The sequence below is a fragment of the Acomys minous genome (genome assembly GCF_964271855.1).
Source record: "Acomys minous genome assembly, chromosome: 14".
In the NCBI taxonomy this organism is placed as follows: domain Eukaryota; kingdom Metazoa; phylum Chordata; class Mammalia; order Rodentia; family Muridae; genus Acomys; species Acomys minous.
The window spans coordinates 6,122,719-6,144,986 of record NC_140496.1 but is presented as its reverse complement, the minus strand read 5'-3'; the positions used below and the strand labels follow the sequence as shown (position 1 = coordinate 6,144,986).

The following is a 22,268-nucleotide window of genomic DNA, read 5'->3' as shown; positions in this document are numbered from 1 at the left end:
AGGCTTCAGGGAAGGCCAGGATATGGCGGAAAAGAACACGGACTGTTGTCCGCGGCCCTAGCTCAGGCCAGCTTCTGGCAGCCCGTGTCCCCAGCTGTGCCTGTGGGAACAGTTGAGGGGTTACGGGTACTCAGGCTGAGTGCACTGGCTCTGGGGCTAGACGGCACGAGTGCTTCCCAGCTCCAACGGTCTCCGTTCTGTGCCCTAGGACAGTCGCTTAACCTCTGAGTGGGCTTCCCATCTGCAAAGCCAGGTGTGGAACCTGGGCATGAAAGAAGAGCCTGCAGGTCCTGCCCTCACACGCCATCCGGGCTGAGGCAGCTATCAAGGTCCCAGGCATGTACTGTTGACCAAGGACTAGAAGCATGAAGGTTGGAGGCCAGGCCAGGAGACGGAGAGGCTGGCCTCTGAGCTCCCCCCTTCTACAAGCCTGCAGAAGCCGGAAGTAAGGCCAGTGAGGACCTGGGGGAGGAGGACCTGGGGGAGGAGGACCTGGGGGAGGAGGACCTGGGGGAGGAGGGCCTGAAGGAGGAGGAGCTGAGGAGGCAGGCACAGCTATGCTATGCTAGACACGGAGAGACCAACCCTGAGGTGAGCATGATGACCAGACCTAGACCCTGGAGATCACTCTAGTCTCGGCATAGGAAGAAAAGGAAAAGGCTACACAGAGAAAACCTGTCTCAAAAGACCAAAGAAAGAACGAAAGAAAGAAAGAAAGAACGAAAGAAAGAAAGAAAGAGGAGAGCTGATGACAGAAAGACAGATGCCCCCAAGCTGCCCGATCTTCACAGCCCCTCCCAGGCTCCAACCTCCAGAGCCTTCTGGAGTCTCTTCCCCTCTCTGGTTTCCTCTAAAGCCCAGCAAGTGTCAGGTGTTGATAAATGGGGTCTGGTGGAGAGGAGGGTGTGTCTGCACCCAGACACCTGGGTGGCCATAAATCCTATCTCAGCTCAGGGCCTGAGGGATGGGGGAGGGGATTGGCTAAGCTTGGCGTGATGTGGGAAAGATGGACCACAGCCCTCAAGCAGGGCTCGAGGGTGGTGAGTGCCCAGCTGTGGGCCCTGGGTACAGTAGCAGCAGGATCCTGTCTCACTCTGGAAATGAGCTTGGAGAGAGACCCAGGTCAGCACCGCAACCCCTCAGGCTCTTACTCAGCTTGGTATATTTCAGCTTAGCCGATGCCTGCAAGTGACAGTCCCCGTAGCACAGACCCAAGGACAAAGCCATGTGACTGAGTCCGGGAGAGTGCGCCACAAGACATGTTTCCCTCTCCTGTATGCCTTTTCACGTGCTACACGTAAATATCCTCCAAACTTAACTCTGAAAGTCTAAGTTTGTTAAAAATCAAAACTGTCAAGAGTGGGGGAGACTTCAGCACCAACACCCTTGGCGCCATCTTGGCCGCTCAGTCCCTTACCAGCTCCTGGGTGCGCTGGCTCTGCCGGGCTCGCCTTGTAAGCCGTGCACAGAGGCCAAGGCAAAGGGAGGACGTCACCAGGACTCCCAGGTCAGGAGCCACCAGCCTGGTGGTGTTAAAGATGTCCTTCAGGTCCAGCCTGTGAAGGAGAGGGCGAGCAGAGTTGGGTAAGGGAGTGGGGACACGCCCAGGCACCCTTAGGATTGAGGAACCCCAAGAAAGGCTCACAGGGAATGGGGGTCTTACCTCGTAACCCCTATGTGTTGAGACACCTTCTCCCAAGGGCTGCCTGTAGAAAAAGGACTTGAGGAGGGAGGTTCCGGGCCAGGCAGGGTGCCCAGGGTGCCCTATGGTCATGGCCACTAGGGATCTCACTTAGGACAGTGTTAAGTGATCAGAAACACTGAATACCTCACCCTGTTTGTTTCTTTGTTGAGACAGGGCCTCTTTATTGTAATACTGGCTGGAAGTTGCTATGTAGACCAAGTTGGCCTCAAACAGTGATCCTCCTGCCTCTGACCCCCAAGTAAAAGGATGTGCCAGCCAGGCAGTGGTGGCACACACCTTTAATCCCAGCACCTGGGAGGCAGAGGCAGGAGGGTCTCTGAGTCCGAGCCCAGCCTGGTCTATAGAGTGAGTTCCAGGACAGCCAGGGCTACATTGAGAAACCCTGTCATGAAAAACCAAAAGATTTTTTAAAAAAGATTTATTTATTTATTACATTTACAATGTTCTGCCTGCATCTGTGCCTGCCCGCCAGAAGAGGGCACCAGATCTCATTATAGATGGTTATAAGCCACCATGTAGTTGCTGGGAGTTGAACTCAAGACCTCTGGAAGAGGAAGCAATGCTCTTAACCTCTGAGCCATCTCTCTAGCCCCCAACCAAAAGATTTTGTTTGTTTGTTTGTTTGTTTTTTGAGACAGGGTTTCTCTGTGTAGCCTTGACTGTCCTAGACTTTCTTAAAAGATTTTTTTTAAAGATTGAAAAAATAAAAATAAAAGCATGTGCTGCCATGCCCAGCTGAAAATGCCACCTTTACGGACAGGGAACCTGAAGCCAGCCAGCTAGACTCATACTGACTGGGTTGGTCCATCATCCACGAGTGGCAGGACAGGACGTCTCCGGTAGATATTTGAAGGCCACCCAGGACTTGAACGTGTAAAGCTGGGATGCCAGCATCGGTCCCTGCCTGACTAGAAGACACAGGTACACAACTAAGCTACAAGCGGACATAGGAGGAAGCTGTTGACAGGTGGGGACACCAGAGAGCCTGAGGCTGTCCCACCTGATGCCATTCGGGGACTGGCCTGGCCCCCACTGACCACATCACAGCCAGGAGCATGCAGGCTAGGCCATTTGGGTCAGACAGAAATCACAGTCAGGCATGGGGGGGGGGGGCAGCTCATATTGGCTGGGGAAGGCAGGGTGGCCCAATGAGGCTGGAGGCCTGAGGTTCCAAGCTGACACCGCCATCCCCTCTACCCCAGGACTGCTGTTCTCAAGTGTCCCCACTCCCCCCGCCCCCCGCCCCAACCAAGCGTTCCTCCATCACTTACAGTTTTGTCCCAGAAGTTGGTTCAGGTGAGGCATGGTGTGCAGGCATATCTGGAAGGTAAGGTGGGCCACCAGGAAGAGAAGGCTGAGACAGAGTAGTGAACGAAGTAGGCGACTTGTGTGACCTGTGGCAGAGTGGGCAGAGCAAGGATCAGTAGGGAAACTGCCTATGCTAGTAGCCACCAGGTAGGCCGTGCCTTGTCCATGTGCCTAAGCCATACACCCCAGCATGGACATAGGGTCTGGACAAAGGGACTGGCCGCAGGAAACCAGAACTCAGCACCTTCCAGGAGGCAGTAGAAGCCTCCAGTGACTAGAGTAACCCACAGGGGGTGCCTGTTCCCTCTTGGGGCCACCCCCAAACCCTCCTGGGGCCTGGTTGGCAGACACTGTTGTAATTAGTTTATAAATGAGAATGTTGGTCCAGAATGGAGAAGCGACTGGCAGAGACTGTTCAGAGTGTCAGGGAAGCAACTCTGGCCAAACACTACACTAGCCTTGCTCCCTACTGTCCTGTTACACGCAGAGGCATCCTGCCCCTCAAAGACCAACACTGTCCAGGCCCCCTGAACAGGAGAGACACACTGACTTTTCTTATTTAATTACCACATAGGGATGTCACCACTAGGCCTTAGAAACAAGTGAGAAGAAACAAAGAGAGAAAGGAGAGGCCTTTATCTACCACAGCCATGCCCACCTGCCTCCTGCCTCCTTCATGAGGCTGGAAATGAGGCCACGAGGGGGGATGAGTATCCCAAAGAAGAGGCCTGGGTGGTGGGGGCCAAATGTCCCCAGAGAAGTGGGTTGCCAGCTGTCTCCATGTGGGCTGTGGCAGAGCAGAAGCTTCCAGCACCCACAGTCGTACAAAGCCATGACCAACAGGACAGACGCCCCAGCCTCAGGCCCCACTGAGGGCCTCAGAGAGCTCGTCTCACTGACCACTTCATGGGGAAGACGCAGGCCAGGAGTCAGCCTGGACCATGGGCCCCTGACACATGGGGACATGCTGTGCTTGGCAGGCTACATACATCCATGCTAAGAATGTTCTGCAGCCATGCTCTGCTTCCAGCCACCTCGGCAGGGAGGCCCTTGGCTGCAGACCAGACCAGGCCGAGCCTGGTCAGGAATGACACAGGGCCCTGCTCCTTGCCTCTGTCCTCTGAGAGCGGGTGGGCAACTCACTCCTGGACAGAGACGGGAGTCGGCCTCTACCTAGCTCTTCACCTGTTGCCAGTCAACCCACTGCAGCAGGCCTGTCAAATCAGGCCACAAGGCTGCTGAGGCCACCAGCATGGAAAGCCTCAGAGCCACAGGCCTCTCCCAGGAGAGCAGCCCGATGGCATCACACCTGCCCTCCCTCTTCCCCAGGGCTACCACTGAGAGTGTGTCTGCTCTGTGCAGTTTCTCGGACACAGTCAGAGTGTGTGGAATAGACTCAGAATTGACCCTGGTCCCTGCTGGGCTAGCCTCAGGAGTGATGCCCGCTCTTGTTTTCTCCCTGTAGGTTCTGGCATTCAGCCACACTGTGCATCTGGCCAGGTGCCCCTGTCTCACTGGCTGTCTGAGCTAAGCCTTGAGCACCGGAGGGCAGGGTGATGCTCCAGCTGTGGCCCAAGTGCTCTCCAGAGCCCAACCTCTGGGAGGGCATCAGGGGACAGTGGAGAGACAGGCCTGACCATAGGATAAGATCGGTACCAAGAACAACCCTAACATCAGGGACAGGAGGATCAGGCCCACATAGGTCTCCAGTGACATCGAGGGATGAACGTGCGGCTGGTTCCTGGCAGAGGAGCCAGAAAGGAGGGTCCTAACAGAGTGCCGGGAAGGACAGGGGCCACGAGCAGAGATGGAAGCTCAAAGCTGACTGTCCAGCCAGGAATAGTGCACTGCGGAAGGCCTACTCTACAGGACGCGGTCCTTCTTGGAAACTGTTACCCAGTGAGAACCACCATGGAGCCAAAGGGAGGGCATGTCAGGACAGATCTGAGTGAATATCAGGAGAGGTGGCCCCACTGAAGTGACGACACATGAGGGAGGCAGGCATGCGGTGGAGGGTGGGAGGCGATCTCGGCAGGGGAGCAGCCTGCGAGAAGACCCCGTGGAAGTCAGAGGCACCGGGTCTCAGGGACAGTCACAGAGGCAGTGGGTCACAGCAGGGGCCTGACGTGGAGTGAGGAAGCCATAGTCTACCTGCACATCGTCGAGCCTAGCACAGCAGGGACCACCAGGAGAAAGAGGTGGCTCACTGGTGGCAGGCGTCCACCTCTAGAATAACCCTGACTCCTGGGGATGGCAGGATGGACAACCCTGGAGCTCCCCACTGCCGCCACTCAGCGGGGCAGGGGCTCCTGCTGAGCCCTGGGAACCTCCACTTGCACCTGAGAGTCAGCCCTTGCTAGATCCTTGCCGTGAGCTGTGAGGCAGCAGGAACCCTACCCATGTGACAGGAGCGAGTGGAGGCTCCAAGAGATGCATGCGCTCCCAGGCTCACCCACTCCTTCCGCACTGTCAGTGCCTACTCCACACTCGGCCCTGCACGGGTGCGCGAGGTGCCTCCGTGGGCCCAGAATCTTCAAAGCCCTGAGTTTCCTACCACACCACATCTGGCTCCTGTCCAGGCAGGGCCTCTCTACCAGCCTGACTGCTCCCAGCCACTGCCCTGTCCTGTCCTGGGGGAAGTGAGTGCATTAGGCTTAGCCAAGCTCACCCAAGGCTCTGGATGAGAGCCACCTTTCCCTCCTACCACTGTCTGGACCCTGACCCATTGGCTTGATGGAAGGAGAAAACCCTCAAGGAAGGGCTTAGCACAGCAACAAATATCCACCAGTAAATGGATGGACTATTAAAAGGTGGTCCCTAGGAAAACCAGGAAGTGAGCTGGAGCGTGCGGGGCGGGGGTGGGGATGATGGAACTCCTAAAACCACCGTCAGTCAGCGCAGGCCCGGGGGGGGGGGGGGGCCCTCACTGTCTTCTCTGTTCCCCCACATTCTTGCCTCCTTCCCACCTTCAGTAGCCTTTCATGCCCCGCCCCCAGTGACTGCAGCCCTCCCTAAGCCTCACCCAGGGCGGACTCCTGAGCTCTTCCAAGGCCCTAGGCAGAGGCACCAGTCCACGGTAGCTCAAGGACAGTTGACAAATACCGCCCTTGTGGTGCGTGCTGAGCCAGGGTGCGCTGCCTAGGGTCCTAGAGGGAGAAGGAATGTCTTTTGTACGTCTGACCCCGCACACTGAAATGGGATGGAGAGAGGATAGGGTGGGGATCACCCCAAAAGTCTGAACCGAGATTCACCCAGCGAGGAGAAGCCGCTGGGGAAGGCCTTTCCCACTTACTCTGGAGTAAAACACGGATAAACTCAGAACAGAAAGCCCCTGGGCCCCACTCTCAGGGTGCAGGTATCTTTCCCGGGGAGCGGGAGCAAGGCAGTCTGCTCACAGGCCGAGGACCCCAGTGTCACTTGGCTACCTTCCAATCAACTGTTTATCACCCGCTACCCCTTTCCTGGTCCCACAGTACCTAACAGGTAGGAGCTGCAGAGGTGCCTGCTGGGCAGGGTTTGGCAGAGCGAGATGGTTTTATAGCTTCTCAGGGCCAAAGCAAGAGCCATACAGAGCCAGCAAGTGTGTGTGTGTGTGTGTGTGTGTGTGTGTGTGTGTGTGTGAGAGAGAGAGAGAGAGAGAGAGAGAGAGAGAGAGAGAGAGGTATCAGGGGCACCTTGGGAGGTGAATTCTGAGGGTGCAGGTAGTGTGCTTCCCCACTCGAAATTACCAGCAGGTGGCTGGAAGCAGATTCCACACACCATGGGTTCTGGTGCATTCCAGCTCTATCCCATCCTGCTTGGGACACCCTAAGCTGGTTCGGCATCTCCTCCCTGTGCAGCCCAGCTTAGGCTCAGCCTCTGAGAATCAGGCAGCCGCCTACGTGGGGAACAGGGCCCAGCAGTGTCAGACCTTCCAGGAGCCAGTGCCAGGGCAGCAGCTGCACAAATCATAAACGCACACAGGGCGCTCCATTCTGCACTGTCGGGCCTCACATTTTCCTCTCACGCCCGGAAAAACCGGGCAGCATCATGTCCCTGAAGGGCCTCCGAGGCTGGACAGATAGACAGATGGAGGGTCGAGCAGGAAAGACTTCCCACCCTGCTTTCCAAGTCATGATCCCTCCTGCCTGGCTGGGAGTCTGTGCCTCCCACGGGAGTCTGTGCCTCCCACGGTTGATCAGGAGCATTTCCAGATGGTCACAGGGCATGGAACAGTCTCTCTCTCTCTCTCTCTCTCTCTCTCTCTCTCTCTCTTTCTCTCTCTCTCTTTCTCTCGTGTTTTGAGACAAAGTTTCTCCCTTTCACAGACCAGATCTTTGAACTTCACAGCGATCCGCCTGCCTATCCCTCCAGAGTGCTGGGAATAAAGGCATGCGCCATCACTGCCCAGCATAAAAAAGTCCTGATACAGGTGGTTTCCAAAGAGGACCTGGGGACAGAGGGGCTGGGCTCGAAGCCAGTCCTTTGCCTGAGGCTCAGCACAGGAGAAAGGATCCAGTGCCTAGGCTGTGTGCCATGGAGGGATCTGGCCCAGGGCCCCAGTGGCTGCCAACACACTGCTCAGGCTCAACTCCTTAAATATCTGTCCTGCATCCCCAAATCCCTCCCATCCCCTAAGGCCCCTCTGGTGGCGGAGCACACTGAGTTGGGCAACCTCCCTGCTATGGTTTAGCGTCCCTGCCCAATCTCTGCCCCATGTACATGTGACTCACATGGCAAGAGAGAGTGAGGCAGAGAGGTGGCACTGATGTCACAGCTAACTCAACAAGGGGAGACTGTCTTGGACCATCAGTGGCTGTCACCTCAGAGCTTGAGAAGGGAAGAGGGCTGCAGGGCCCTGGGCTGTGGAAAGGATTTGGTTGGCCACCCTATCATGAGCCAAAGTGCCCCAAAAGAAAAGAAGGCAGGAAGCTGATCCCTGGAGCCCTCTGAAAAGGCTGGGCTGGCATCCTGACTGAAGCCCCATAAGCCAGTGGGTGTGGCTCTCGCCACTGGGGCCCACACAGCTAGGCATGCTGAATCCAGCACCTCTGAGGACAGTGCCAAGGATGCAAGTGCTTTCCCTGGGCCCCAGGTAGTCATGTCACACCCAGCTCCGACCCTTGCTGATGCTCAGACATTGGCTGCTACACTTGCCCTGTCTCCTGGGGCAGGGTCTCTCACTCTGATGCTAGTGCGCCCCAGTTCACTGTGGTGTGGACCTGACCCCTTCCCCCCACAAGCCCAGAAGACAACAGAGGCCCTTCACTACTTCAGGGATGCAGGTACACTTGGGTATTGGTCACAGGGCACTTACTGAACCCCACAGAACAGACTGTAGGCACCTACATCATAGGTGGCCAGAGCTCAACAATGAAGGGTTTCAGGAAGTCCCGCCCCTCTCCTGCCCTCTGAGGCCAATGCCTCATCTGCCTGGGCTGTGAGGACACAGTGGTCCTACCCTTCCCACCTCATCCTATGTGGGAACCTGAGGCACAGAAGCAGCCTTTCCCTACTTTGCTGTGGTGCCATTGTCCAGTCCTACCTATGGACACAACTCTGAGGCTAGCCTGCATACCATCTACTGTTTGGAAGGCACAAAGCAGTGGAGCATATCCCTGCCCAGCTTAGACTCTGATGGAGCCACCACACTCCAAGTCCTTACATAGCAAGGTGGTCCAAGGTAGGGCCTGGCTTTACAGGGTGATGGAGACAAGCTGGCCAGAGCCTCCCCAGGCAGAAGCAGCAACCTCGTCAGTTCTGGGAGCTTAGCTGGAAGGTGGAATGGACCAGGGTACAGATCCCTAACCTCCTACCTGGATGGGACAAACAGGGCCTGCTCACTCTCTCTGCCTTCTGAGGGATGGCCAGTGGCAGATGGGGATCCGCATACAACCCTTGCCCTGTCACCTTCCAGAGACAATAGAGCTTCCTGGGACAAGCAATCATCAGGATGGGAAAAAAATCTGAACTAGCTACAGGTCTGCAATGAAGAAGTAACGCTTAGACCCCTCAGTAATTACCCAGGCTGCTAAAACTGAGCCAAGTCTGAGGCTATAGAGTGGTCTATCCAAACGCCCAGCCCCCTGCCCTGGGGTCAGAGCGCCCTGAGGAGCTGGGCTCCATTCTACTACCACCCCTACCCCCTGCCCCTGCCCCTGCCCCTTACCTGGTATGCTGTGTCTTGAGGGGCCTGGAAGCCAGGGCAGCAGCAGCAGAAACAGCAAATAGACCAGCGAGAGAGCATTGAAGCGTGACAGGAAGGCTAGAGAGGAGACAAAATGGTCAGTACAGCAGCAACAGGGGCAGTCCTCACCCTGAGGGGGGCTGGAAGTGCTACCCCAGTGCCCGCTCCCACCCTTGTGAGCCTGTGTGCAGAAGACTTGTACATCAGACAGGAAATCCATGGTCCTGTCACTACACACACAGGTTCCATGATACCACGCCATTCTCCCAAAGCAACGCATGCAGTCATACATGTATACACACAAGGTTCTGGCCACTTGACATAACCCTACCCACACAGGGCTCTGGTGCCCACTCCTCCTTAACTTGCCTTTTCTTCATTTTGAAGTTCTCTCTACTGATAGGCAGGCAGCTCGACTGACGTCTAGTTCCACCAACTGACGGTTATGGCACCCCCTCCCCAGTCACTGATGGGACTGTGCGGGACTGAGCCTGGCTTCCCACTTCCCTGCCCACACCTGTGGCCCTCTCTGCCTGTGCCGGCAGACAGCACGGCTTCCCTCTGGAGACTTCCCTGCCACCCATGCTGCCCTGCACTGTCCTGGTGAAATCATGCCAGGGAGGCCAAAGGACCTGAAGCAGAAAGCAGACGATGTGGCTGGCCCCTTACCAAATGAACAAGTGTCTTCCCAGAAACATGGGGTTTTCCAGGAGACATGGTTCTGGGCCCCTGTGCGGTTCTTAGCCCCAGTCATTTCTGCCTGTCCTAGTGGGTACAAAAGGAGGCAAACCAAAGAGGTTCTACATGCTGCCTGAGGGATCCCACACTCAGTCCCAGTCACTAGAAGCCATCCCCCTGCCCTCTACACCTCAGGCAATTGCTTCTTTTTTTTTATATTTTTTGGTTTTTCGAGACAGGGTCTCTCTGTGTAGCCTTAGCTGTCCTGGACTCGCTTTGTAGACCAGGCTGGCCTTGTAGACCAAGTGCTGGGATTAAAGGCGTGCGCCCCCACGTCCAGCTGCATGCTCCCCAAGTATGAGAGCCATGAGCCCAGCAACAGCCCTAACCAGCCAAGGCAGACCTCAACTTGGGGGCAGAAACTGGCCACAGAAACAGGCTCTACTGGAAGGAAGCGGCAGGGACCGAGAGCACAGAACATTAAAAATAATCTGAGCCAGGTCCCCTCCTCAGGTGACACTTAGGGAAGGTGCCTACTTTGGGTAGGCAACTCCAAGAAGCACACCGCTCTGTTGAGTGCATCTGAATTCAGCTTGCACCCTTCCCAAAGCCCCCAACACTGTCTTTCTCCAGGGTCACAGCGGACATGGGAATGTGTCCAAATTCCCCAGGGCACCTGCTGCATCAACGAGGCTGGGGTTTCTCTTGGCTCCCAGTGGCTTCCCTGGAGTCAGGGTGCTGCCCTCCCCCTGACATACACTGGATACATGCACGGCTCAGCCCTCTTAAATCAAATCCGAAGTTTTCAACAAAAATACACTTTCTAAAAAATCGATCTTCTCTGGCCCAAGAGGCAGAGGGAAGTGCGTTTATGGCAAAGCTTTCCGAAATCCCTCGGCGTTCGCTCTCCGCCCCTGCCCCCCCCCCCCCAGCAGTCCAGCACATCTCAAGGAGGCAGCACTCTCCCCTCATACCAGCCAGCGACCGCTTCTCCAGTGAGGCAGATGTCTACCCGGCTGGCCATTCGTCTGCCCATCCTTCTGTCCACCTGTCAATCCAGCCGCCCACCCCACCCCCATCCATTCATCCACAGGCCCCTGAGAAATGTCTCCCGACACTGTCGCCGCAGGTCTGAGGACACTGGTTTGATCTGATGTGCCAGGAATGCCAGCACCAAGCCAGTCCAAGCACATGAGGGGCAGTGATCAAAACCCCGCGACAGGGAGCTGAGAGGAACTCAGTCATCAAGCGCCTGCCACACAAGCATGCAGACCTAAGTCCAGACCACCAGAGCCCACATAAACAGATAAGAGTCCAGGCTGGGGACGCGTCTCAGTGGCTTGCCACAGAAGCCTGAACTTGGGTCCCCAGAAGCTGTGTAAGAACTACATGTACCTGTGACCCCAGAGCACCTGTGCCAGGAGACGGGCAGTCAGAGAACCCGGAAGCACCAGAAGCCGTCAGGCCAGCTAGCCTGACAAAAGCGGCAGCGGGTAACAGAGAAACCCTGTCTCAGACAAGGTAGAAGGCGAGGACCAACACCCAAGGCTGCCCTTAACTTCCCTGTGCATGCTGTGACATACACAAACCCGTGTTCACACACACACAAACTTGCAGAGACACAGACACGCTTAGATGACATAAGATAGATTGATACAGGCATAAAAAGCTGTTGTGTGGGGGTCAGTGAGGAGACTTCAGGGAAGGGAAGCTGTGGGAAACAGTGATAGGTGGGTCTCCAGAGCTTGCTGGCCAGCCACACCAACTGATAAATTCCAAACATAAGGTGGAACACGGCTAAGGAAGACACCTGACTTTGGCTCTGGCTTCCACAAGCATAGCCCACGAAGGCAGCCAGCACGGTGTGAGCACCCTGGAGGCAGGGACAGGTGCTTTACCCTACAGCCTGCCTGGCAAGCTTAAAATATATGGACCCTGAGGCTCTTGTGTGTGTGTGTGTGTGTGTGTGTGTGTGTGTGTGTGTGTGTGTGTAGGGCTACGGGGAGGCTATCAGGTTCCAGTCAGGAAGACGAGATGCTCCTGAGGTGGCCATTAGTGACATGTGAGGATGTGCCTAATGCCACTGCACTATCAAAAATAGGTTATGATGGCAAACTTCTTGGGCATATGTTTTACCAGAATAAACAAATGGTGTCCAAAATCTGTGAAGGGTTCCAGAAGACAGACGCCCGCTGGAGACGGCAAGGGATAGGAACAGGGCCATGCCTGGTCTACTGGCAACAGGGAAATGTGATATGAGCCACTGAGCTTGAGGCCTGACCTCCCCACTACCCTCAACCCCAGATGGGGCCATGATAACCCTAAATAGCTATATGTGCCAAAGGCAGGAAATGAGAGGCGAGGCACCAGGCCAAGGGTAACGCCCTGCCCTGCCTCAGCCACACAGCTCGGGAGAGGCACAGGCCTCAGGTCCTTCCCTTCCTTCTCTTCAGTGCAGAGAGGCCCCATCACCGCACAGACAAATAAAGGCCATGTCCGGAGACTCACATTTTGCCCCGACATACAAGGAAACAGGCTCAGAAGGGTAGAGGGCGCAGCCCGAGGTCCCAGGGTCTCACTCCCAGCCATCGTTCCTCCCAGATTACCATGCCTCAAAGATCTGTACAGGGCAAGAAGCCAGGCAGCAGTGTGGCCCTGGCCCAGCGTGGAGCTCTGGCAGAGCGCTGGCTTCTGGGAAAGAAGGGGAAGGCACGAAGAGCACCATCGCCAGGCTGCGTCAGGGAGCCAGGGCTCCCAGATGCTACCCTGGTCCTCGTGGGGCTGTTGGTTGAAGTGCACTGACACGACTGTCCTAACCATTGCGCGACTGTCCTAACCATTGCGCGTTAACTGTGCCAAAACCAGAGGCGAGGCAGCGCTGCAGGCAGCCTGCAGGGGAGAGCCTTGCTTTTGTCCCAGAAGTCTAGCTGCCTAGCTACAGCTGAATTTCTAGCTGAATTTCTAGATGGGTCATGGGGGACAGATATTCCTAAAAGGGGGTAGAGCCTCAGCCAGCCCTGGTGGAGCTGCTGGGCAAAGCCTATGATTTCACAGGAAACAGGCCTTTCCTGAGCCAGCAACAATAGGACAGGCAGGCAGGAAGGGCCCCCTTGCGGGCCAGCGCATGCTTAACCCTTTACAGACCCTCACCCCACAGCAGAAAGCTGAAGACCCTTGCTTGGCATCCACTCTGGGGTCCTCAACCCGTGGCTGTGGGCACTGAAGCCCACAGGATGGTTCCCCTGGCCTCTGAGTGACCCAGAGCAAAGCTGACCTTTGCTCTTAGTGGGAACCGGGTCAGGAAGGGGGGGGGGGGGAGGTAACACAACTCCTAGAGGACTCCACATAGAAGGCTCACTACCTTCTATTGTACGCATGAAGACAGGCCTGCAGGGCTGTGAGTGGACTTGGCCACTCAAGAGCCTGTGAGGATGTGGTTCCTAGGACCCACACCCCAGCCTGGCCCAGTGGTAGATGGGATATGAAAATCCACTGGACCAGCTGGATTCACCATTCCACGAAGGCTCTTTGAGCAAGGTACTCCCCACTGGGCCTCCTCCACGAGAGGGACAGCACAGAGAACCATCGCACGTGGGCACCCGCATACCTGAAGCATGAGGCTGATGGCCGGGACTGCTCCTGCCACAGCCGTGTCGGACAGACAGCAGGAAGGGTACAGGGAGGCATCAGCCGGCGTGGTTGAGATGAAGCGGACCCTTAGGGGGCTGGGCTGTAGCAGCGGCGGGAGTCAGCAGGGGTGGGGGCAGTGGGGGGACAATGACAGCAGAATACAGTGAAGGTTCACACAAGATGTCCTAGTTCCCACCCACATAGGAAGCTGACTGGCCCAGACGGAGACAGCATGGGCTCCCCAAGGGAAGGCTTGGTGGGGAGCAGACATACTTCAGCCCATAAGGCCCAGCCCAGACACAAGGCTGAGTGTCTCATATAACTCCCACCCCACTATTGTCACTGTGCCTCCTACCTGAAGAACAGAGGGAATGGGGCATAGATGGCCCTACCCTCCCAGCCTCTGAGAACATAGCAGAAGGTACCATGGGAGCAGAGTACTTGCAGGCCAAAAGAAAGTCCCTCATGGGCAGGGGGAGCTGGGCAGAGGCCCTGGCACGAGGGACCAGGCTAACCCAAAGGACAGCAACCCATTTCCAGGGCAGGGCAGGGTAGGGCAGGGCCTGGAGTCCTTAAAGGCGGCCCCCTAGCTATGCAACAGCCTTGTCTGGGGTGGAGTAGAGCCTCTACTAGGCAAGCCTGGGTCCCACAGACGAGCGTGCTGTCTAGAGTGGCCACAGCTGCCAGGCTGGGAGAGGCTCTGCAAGGTGTGTTTGGGGCCCAGGAGTAGCCCACGCCCTCAGAATCCCACTTGTCAGAGGGGCAGCATGTGCCCCATCCCACGGCAGTGCACAGAGGCCTGAACAACGCCACACTCCTGGGACGGCCTTCACTCTCCTTTGTGTCCCCGAAAGCTGGGCTTTTCAAGGATCAGAGGAAGCAGTCTCCATGCCCCAGAGTCCATCTGACCAGGGTCCAGGACACATCAACTGCCCTCAAGAACTGGGCACCTGCCCACACAAGGCCCCACAAAGAGCCTTGCCCCAGTGCTGCGGGAAGTACCCTGGGGCAAGGCCCTGTCCCTAGTGCTGGACTTTCAACCTGGTGCTGCGTCCAACTCTGGACGCTGGGAGCTTGAGACGGAGAAGAAGCAGGGGACTTTGGGGGGAGTCTAGGACAGTAAGTGACTTTTGTCCACCCAGCCCTACTCCAGCAGATGGTCTGGGAGGCAGGAAAGTCTCAAGCCGGTCCACAAGAGTGTCACAGACTCCAGCCAACCCCAGAAGGTGCATTCAGCTAGCTAGCCCAGCCATCTCCGTTCCCCTAACCAGCTATGTGGGATAGGGAGGGGAGGGGCTGGAAAATGTCCCCTCCACCCTTGGCCTCATGCCCATCACCCCGGCCGCGTCCCCACGCAGGAACTGCTCTTGCTTTTCCTCCTATTGTCAACCAGGTGAGACGGTGCTCACAGCCCCACCACAGGCTCCCACCACAGGGCCCCACCACACGCCCCCACCACAGGCCTGATTTCTTGCACAGCATTCGAGATCCTTAGTGTGGGTCATCATGTGACCACCCAGCCCTGTGGCTCTTCTACAGGGCAATGCACTGTCTGTGGCCTAACCTTGGCGGGCAGGGGGTGGGGAGGCGGTTGGGGGGTGGGGAGGGGTTGGGGGGGCCTCTCCTTTCCCTTCCGGCTGTTTACCACTCAGCTTGCTGAGGCTGCTGTCTACACACATAGGTCCACAGATGCTCGCTCATGACTGTTGTTCCTCCAGCCTTCGCTGGGGACAGCATTCTGAAAACAAGCAGCCCACTGTCACTACTCTAGGTGTCTTGGAGGAACACAGCGGTGGCCCTGCAGGAGGTGACAAGCCTGCCAACCAGAGTAACAAACTCAGTAACTGCCTTCATGACCGCCAGCGCATGAGATCATAGGGGACACCCCCCCACACACACAAATACTGGGACACGCCCTGCAGAACTGATGCCACAGGGCACCTGGATTCCTCCTGACTGTTTGACCACTACAGACAAGCACACCTGAGAGGTGACACACACTTCTGAACAAAAGATATAGACACTGTGAGCCAAGTGCACCCATTGATTCCTTCACGTAAGAACTAAAAGTAAACCAGAGGGCCGGAGAGCTGGCTGAGCGGCTAAGAGCACCGGCTGCTTTTCCAGAGGACCCAGGTTCAGTTCTCAGCACCCACATGGGCGCCTCACAACCATCTGTAACTGCAGTTTCAAGGGAAGCCAATGCCTTCTTCTGGCCGCCACAGGCACCAGGAACGTATATGCAGCCAACACATCCACACACTTTAAATGATATAAACTTCAATTGAAAATAAATAAAAGTAAGGGGCTGGAGAGATGGCTCAGCGGTTAAGAGCACTGGCTGCTCTTCCAGAGGTCCTGAGTTCAATTCCCGGCAACCACATGGTGACTCACAACCATCTATAATGTAATCTGATGCCCTTTTCTGGTCTGCAGGGGTACATGCAGGCAGAGCACTGTATACATAATAAATAAATAAATAAATCTTTAAAATAAATAAATAAATAAAAGTAAGCAAGAAACAGCCCATGTATCTGATTTTTATAAATAGACAGGAAGGCTCCAGAGTCCCCATGACCTCTGCAGAACGGGGTCCAGGGCCATCTCACTAATATCTCTCCTTGAGGCTCATAAAATGACCCAGTGGGTAAAGACCAAGCCTGACAATCCAAGTTTGATCCCCAGGTCGCATAAGATGAGAGAACTAACGCCCAGGATCAGTCCTTGCACCTCCACAACTGTGCTATGACACACTCATACCACACACCTATGTATACACACATGATAAAATAAGAATAAATGTATTTTTTTAAGTTTAAATTTGAAATCTCCTTTTTTCATAAGAAGACTGTTGCTACACATTACTAGAGTGGGCAGTACCAGAACTGACTGGAAAAACAATCAAGTGTGGTCAGGCTGGGGCATCTGGCCCTGTCTGTCCTTCACAGATGTGGATAAGGCAGGGAAGGCCACAAGCTATCTCTCTCCCAGAGCACAAGAGGCTACCAGGTGGGCTTGATGGCTCAGGCTTGGGATCCCAGCTACACAGGATGCTGAGGCAGGAGGATCACAAGTTTTAATCTTGCCTGGGATACTCAGCAAGACCTTGTGTCAAAATAAAAAATAAGTTAGGTGTTGTGGTACACACCTTTAATCCCAGCACTAGGGGAGGCAGAGATAGCCTGGTCAGGTGCGGCTGAGCATGCCTACAGTCTGAGCATTTGGGAGGTCAAGGCAGGAGGATCAGGTGAGGTCATCCCCAGTTACCTAGGTAACTCAAGGCTGGCTTTGCGACCCGACTGGAGATGTGGCCCAGAGCACTTGCCTATCATGTGTGAGGTTCTGGGACCCACTCCCCAGTACCACAAAATACATGCCATGAGCAAATGAACCCCACCAGAACCCAGCTCTCCTGATCTAGGGGAGCACCCTGCCGGATTCTGCCTTCTGCTGCGTCTTCCTTGTAGTTAGTGCTTCTGAGCAGACAGCTGCAGGACTAGGGGTCCTGATCCACATCCTGGCTGCTCCCTGCAACCCCACTGAGATCCCCAGTTGCGTGTCTGCCTTATTTGGCCTGGGCCGCAACCATAAACACTTCTGTGTGAGGCTTCTGCCAGTGGGTGGGGCCAAGCAGAGAGGAGGAGGAAGAAGGAGGACGTGGCAGAGGACTCCGAGGGCAGCTAGGTCAGCCCTGCTCTTTGCCACCCCCCAGGCAGGCACAGAACAAAAACTGAATCCAGACCAGGCCCAGAGGGCGCTGGTCAATCCCCCTTCCTGGAAGAGGAGGGTTGGTACAGTCAGCTGAGGGCACATGAGGAAGCCAGATGCCGGGACACGGCCCTAAGGCTTGGGGCTCATAAACTGGGTTAGTCTGGGCAGTGTGGCCGGATATCGTAGCCCCTGGAGATCAGGCCCAGGTGGAGCTAGCAGGAAAGAGGGCCAGGCCTAATCTGCAGCTTCCTTTGCTTATTCCTCAGTCCTCACTTGTCACCTCTACAGTCCCAAGTTAGACATGGAGCCTGGCAGCCATGTGAGCTACCCATGAGAAAGCCATGGGGACCTGAGTCCCACCTTCTGCACCCAAAGCCCATCCATCCTGCCCACACCAGCAGGGACCTCAAGCCCTTGTTAATTTCAGAGCTGGCCACAAACTGTTCACAGATATCTCTGATCTGGCTGGCCCATCCTTGGGGCCATCCCCTGATCTGTCATGGAGATAACCTGGGACCGGGAAGACAAGGGGTTGAAAATGCCTAGCTGACTTGACACCTCCTCAGGGTACAAAGCAGACGAGGTGGAGCACAGGAATAGCTTCAAAGCGCACTGCGGTTACAGAGCTCTGAACATATCGGGACGTTCATTCTGCTAGAGAGAGCTGAGGCAGCAGGACTGCAGCATCGGGAGGGTACGCGGACCAGTCCTGGCTGGGTGGGCAGAGGGGTCAAAGTGGGAGCCACCCCAGCCTGGGCATCCAGGGTGGAGAGAGACACAGAAACATGATGTTACCTACTCGGAGCCTGGCCAAACAGCCTGGGGCGCCAGGAGCCCTTGGAGCATTTAATTAACACAGTGTCGGGGGTTAATTAGTGTGGTGTCTGGGAAACGTGGTTTCGTGGCTCATCGTGCCTCATCCGACCTGCATGGGGCGGGTCGAGCCCTCCTGGTTCTCTCTGCACCTTGGTTAAACGGCCAACACTGAGGGTGGCCTGGCAGCAACAGTACACAAGTAAAGGGACCCCTCCCTACCCAAAGAGGAGCAGGGGACCCACAGTCACATACTCCAGTCTGGACAGATACCCACCTTTCTCTATTTCCCTTGGCCCACAGTGACCTTGTGATACTTTGAGGAAGTTGCAGGGCACGAGGAGGCTGGCTGCAGACAAAGTGGCTGTGCAGGTGACAAACAGTAGGAGGAGGTGGGAGGGACGGCCACTAGCTCCGGGGCTTCTCACTAACTTGGGGCAAGCCCACAGCACCCACTCATAGGAGAGCACATCAGAGCTGCTGAAGCCTCAAGTGGTTCCCCAGGGGACCAGCAGGAAATGGCTTGGTACTGAGCTGTAGCTCTCAACCAGGGCTTGCTCAGGCAAAGAGGGCGAGGGTGACACAACGAGCTACTGCTGGCAACCTAGCAGCAGAGACAAGTTGGTGCAGGGCTGTTGGCCTCCCATGCCAAACTTCTAGGACAGCCAGAGACGGAGGAGAAGACATGGGCAGAGGACTCATGGGACCACGGTTGGCTCCCTTCCCAGCCGAAGCCAGGCTGTTCCCAGTCAGCCAGCTACTGCCCTGCCCAGGGACCCCACTCATAGCCTCCCCGAAAACAACCCCCACTGCCCATCCTACAGAGAGACAATCTGTACCCCACGCTTGTCCCTTGGAGGTTGGGGACTAGAGCCACCCCAAGCTGACCTACCCACAGGAGACAACTATCAACAGAGGAGGAGGGAACTCAAGGTACTGGGTGGGCCACATTCCATATCAGTCATCCAACCCTCGCCACCCACCCGTGGGTCTTTCCTAGCCACCCTCCAGGGAGGGAGGGAGCCAGGCATATCTGAGCATCTCTACCGCTGTCACAGGTAAACAGGCAGGGTACAGCTTGGGCAGGCCCCAGAAGTACATGGGTTCAAGATAGTCCCTATCCCACTTGGGAGGAAACTGAGCCTGTGAAACTGTCCCTGCTGAAGGTGACACTTTTCTCCCAGACCACCTGGAGCTCAGGGGTCTTTGGCCTCAGCAGGAAGCCTGGCTAGGAAGGCTGACCCTGTACACAGTGTGCCACTGACAAATTCAGCCTCAGAGCTAGAGTTTTTCCCTTAGCATACGGTGAGATCTCCACAGTGAGCCGCTCACAGAGCCTCCACAAGGGTCAGCTCTGTCCACTGCCCTTACCTGACCACAGTCACCCCTTCCCCCTTCTCGCCACTCAAGACTCCTAGGGACAAAAGCTTGAAGGAAAAGTGAGCCCTGAAGGGCACAGGGCTGACTTGCAAAGGCACCATATGGTTTACACAAGGCAGAGAAGCAAGGACCCAAGAGGCCACAGAAGACTTTTCTGAGTAGAGCCTCTTCTTCTCTACCCAACGTGCCATCTGTCAGCTGGGGGAAACTGAGGCACAATGGGCATGGCCCCTCCACAGCTTCAGTGGCTCTCCCAGATACCGAACTCAGACTAGGTCTGTCGGAGAAATAAAACAAAATAAAAGCACCCAGCCAGGGCCAGGGCATTATCAGTTCCTTGATGCACTGGCAACAGGCACACACGTGCCTCGGGCTCTTTCTTAGGAACACACAGATCCTGGGCCCCACTATACACACTCCACCTGGACGTTCACATAGCCCCAGGTTAGCTCAGTCAGTGGTCAAATTCAGCTCCATAATTCTCCCAGCAGAGCCATGTGAGAGCATCACAGAGGGTGCCACGGAAGATGCAAACTGAAACAGGCTGACCATAGACACTGCCCCAGGACCTGAGTTTGGGGGTGGGGCCTGATGTCACCCAGAGTTCCAGGTTATGATTCAAAGCTGCCCAGTTCCCAGCTGGTAAAGTTGTAGCCAACAGAATGAAGCCAACACAGTAGTTCTTGCATGCTCAGAGATAGCATCAGTTGTGTCCCAGGGCCCCCAGGGGCTTTGGTGACTGCCTGCCCGAGCATATAAAGGGCTTCTTGGTGAGCAGAGAGGCTGCAAACTGACGAGTGAGGCCCTGAGTCTCTATGAATTCTGGAAAGGTAGCTCTGGCCCACCTCTTCTCTCAGGGAGGGGGTGCTCTAACAAGACGTGTGTGTGTGTGTGTGTGTGTGTGTGTGTGTGTGTGTGTGTGTGTGTGTGTATGTGTGTGTGTGTGTGTGTGTATGTGTTGGGAGGGGGGAGGGTCTCCTGGACAAAGACTGAGCACCTCCATTCACCTCCTGGGCAGGGAATCGGTCACCACAGGCAATTTCCCCACAGAGTGGACAGCACATTCCAGAAGTCTCTTGAACCGCACTGATTAGCATGGGAGGACTGGCCTTGCGTTCTAAGTAAACACCACAGCTCCTGATCTGGAGGCGCTGCCCCCAGAATTCCAAGCTGCCAGAAGAGGCGGGATTCCTCACTGCCAGCTCTAAGCAGGGCACTTGAGGAGGGTGGAGAGGCTTAGGAAGCCTAGACAACACTTTGCAGTGCCCATCCCAGCCCCCTGGACCTCTCTGAGCCAGACTGGTCCCTCTGCCACCACACCTCCACATTCATGCTCTGAGGCTGGAGTACACGTCTGGGCCCCACAGTTCTCACAGCAGAAGCCTACCTGAGACGGACATCACACAGGGACCTGAGAATGGCACTAGTGGAACTGCTCTGGCCCCAGACAAGAGCAGCTACCCTCTTTCCTCCCAGAGAGGGCACATGCCCACCTGCAATGCCCAGGCCAGGCTGTGGAAGTCACAAAAGGAAGGCTGCAGCTCCAACCCCAGATACCTGCAGCCCAGAGGGAGCTCGCTCACTATGGCAGAAGAACATGAGTCAGTGTGGGATCCAGATCTGCCACAAATACACGTCAGGGTGTGGTGGTACACAACTGTCGCTTTGTCACTAGGGAAGTTGAGGCAGGAGGATTGTTGTGCGCTTAAAGGGAGCCTAGTCTACATGGAAAGTGCCGAGCAAGCTTGGGATACAAAATGAGACCCTGCCCTAAAACAAAGACAAACAATATGGGTAACCTCAACACTCAGGACAGACTGGGTCCGGAACCCTTGACTGCATGGTGCATGGCGTTCGTGGCCCTTCAGTAAAATGGCTTGCAGGGGACAGGCAGCCATCCTCCCTTCTCCGGCACTAAAAGTCACCCCTACACATCTGATGATACTTAGCACGACATAAACGCAACACAAACAGTTGTTAGAACTGAGTTGCTCAGGAAATGACGGCAACTGAAACAGTCAGTGCAGTAGCAGAACGGCAACCGCCATAACCTCACAGCAGAGGAATGAGACTAGAAGCTCACAGATGCAGAATTGGCAGGTGTGAGGGAGTCGCCCCAGGGGCCACGTGGCTACAGATGTAATAAGGAACAAGGAGAGACAGGTATGGTGGTGCACACCTTTAACCCCCCAGCACTCGGGAGGCAGAGGCAGGCAGATCTGAGTTTGAGGCCAGCCTGGTCTACCCGGCGAGTTCCAGGTCAGCCAGGGCTACACTGAGAAACCCTACCTTGGAAAAGAAAAGCAGGAACAAGGAGGGCTAAGACCCACCTTTGGAAGCCCATGGCTGCCCGAGGCCATGGTGGAAAGTAAACCAGTGCAGATAGGCGCATCAGACAGGATGGGTACTCGGGGGCACTGGAGCCTGGTGGCAGGATGGGTCTGGACTGTGGGAGCTTCGAGTGCGAAGGTGATAGGGCACTGGGTGCCAATCACAGAACAGAATCCCTCACCGGACCACAGGCCCCAGTATCTGTTTTGGTATGGCCAGGTGGGGTTTTCAGCCATGCCCTCAGCCTCACGTGAGCACCCACAGAAATGTGGAATCTCACTGCCTTCTTTATCGCTCTACAGCTGTGAGGAGACACCACAACCAAGGCAACTTACAGAAGAGTCCGTTCGTGCTTACTTTCCGAGGACTAGAGTCCATGCCCTTCACAGCAGAGTGTGTGGCAACAGGCAGAGAGGTAGGCATGGCGCTGGAGCGGCAGCTGAAAGCTAACATCTGATCTGCAAGCATGAGACAGAGAGCTGACTGGGAATAGCCTTTTGAAACCTCACAGCCCACCCCCACTGACACATCTCCTCCAGTGGAGCC

The 22,268-nt window shown here is 55.8% G+C and overlaps 1 protein-coding gene across 1 annotated transcript in view; it reads right to left on the bottom strand.

The window, feature by feature from the left end:
* PIEZO1 (piezo type mechanosensitive ion channel component 1 (Er blood group)) overlaps positions 1 to 22,268 on the bottom strand; it is a 64,313-nt gene that overhangs the window by 20,030 nt on the left and 22,015 nt on the right. The window contains exons 2-5 of the mRNA XM_084755979.1: positions 9,162 to 9,257; positions 2,977 to 3,099; positions 1,664 to 1,706; positions 1,418 to 1,556 (exon numbers count right to left, since the gene is read on the bottom strand). Coding sequence (XP_084612105.1) covers positions 1,418 to 1,556; positions 1,664 to 1,706; positions 2,977 to 3,099; positions 9,162 to 9,257 — 401 coding nt within the window. The remainder of the gene's footprint in view (positions 1 to 1,417; positions 1,557 to 1,663; positions 1,707 to 2,976; positions 3,100 to 9,161; positions 9,258 to 22,268) is intronic.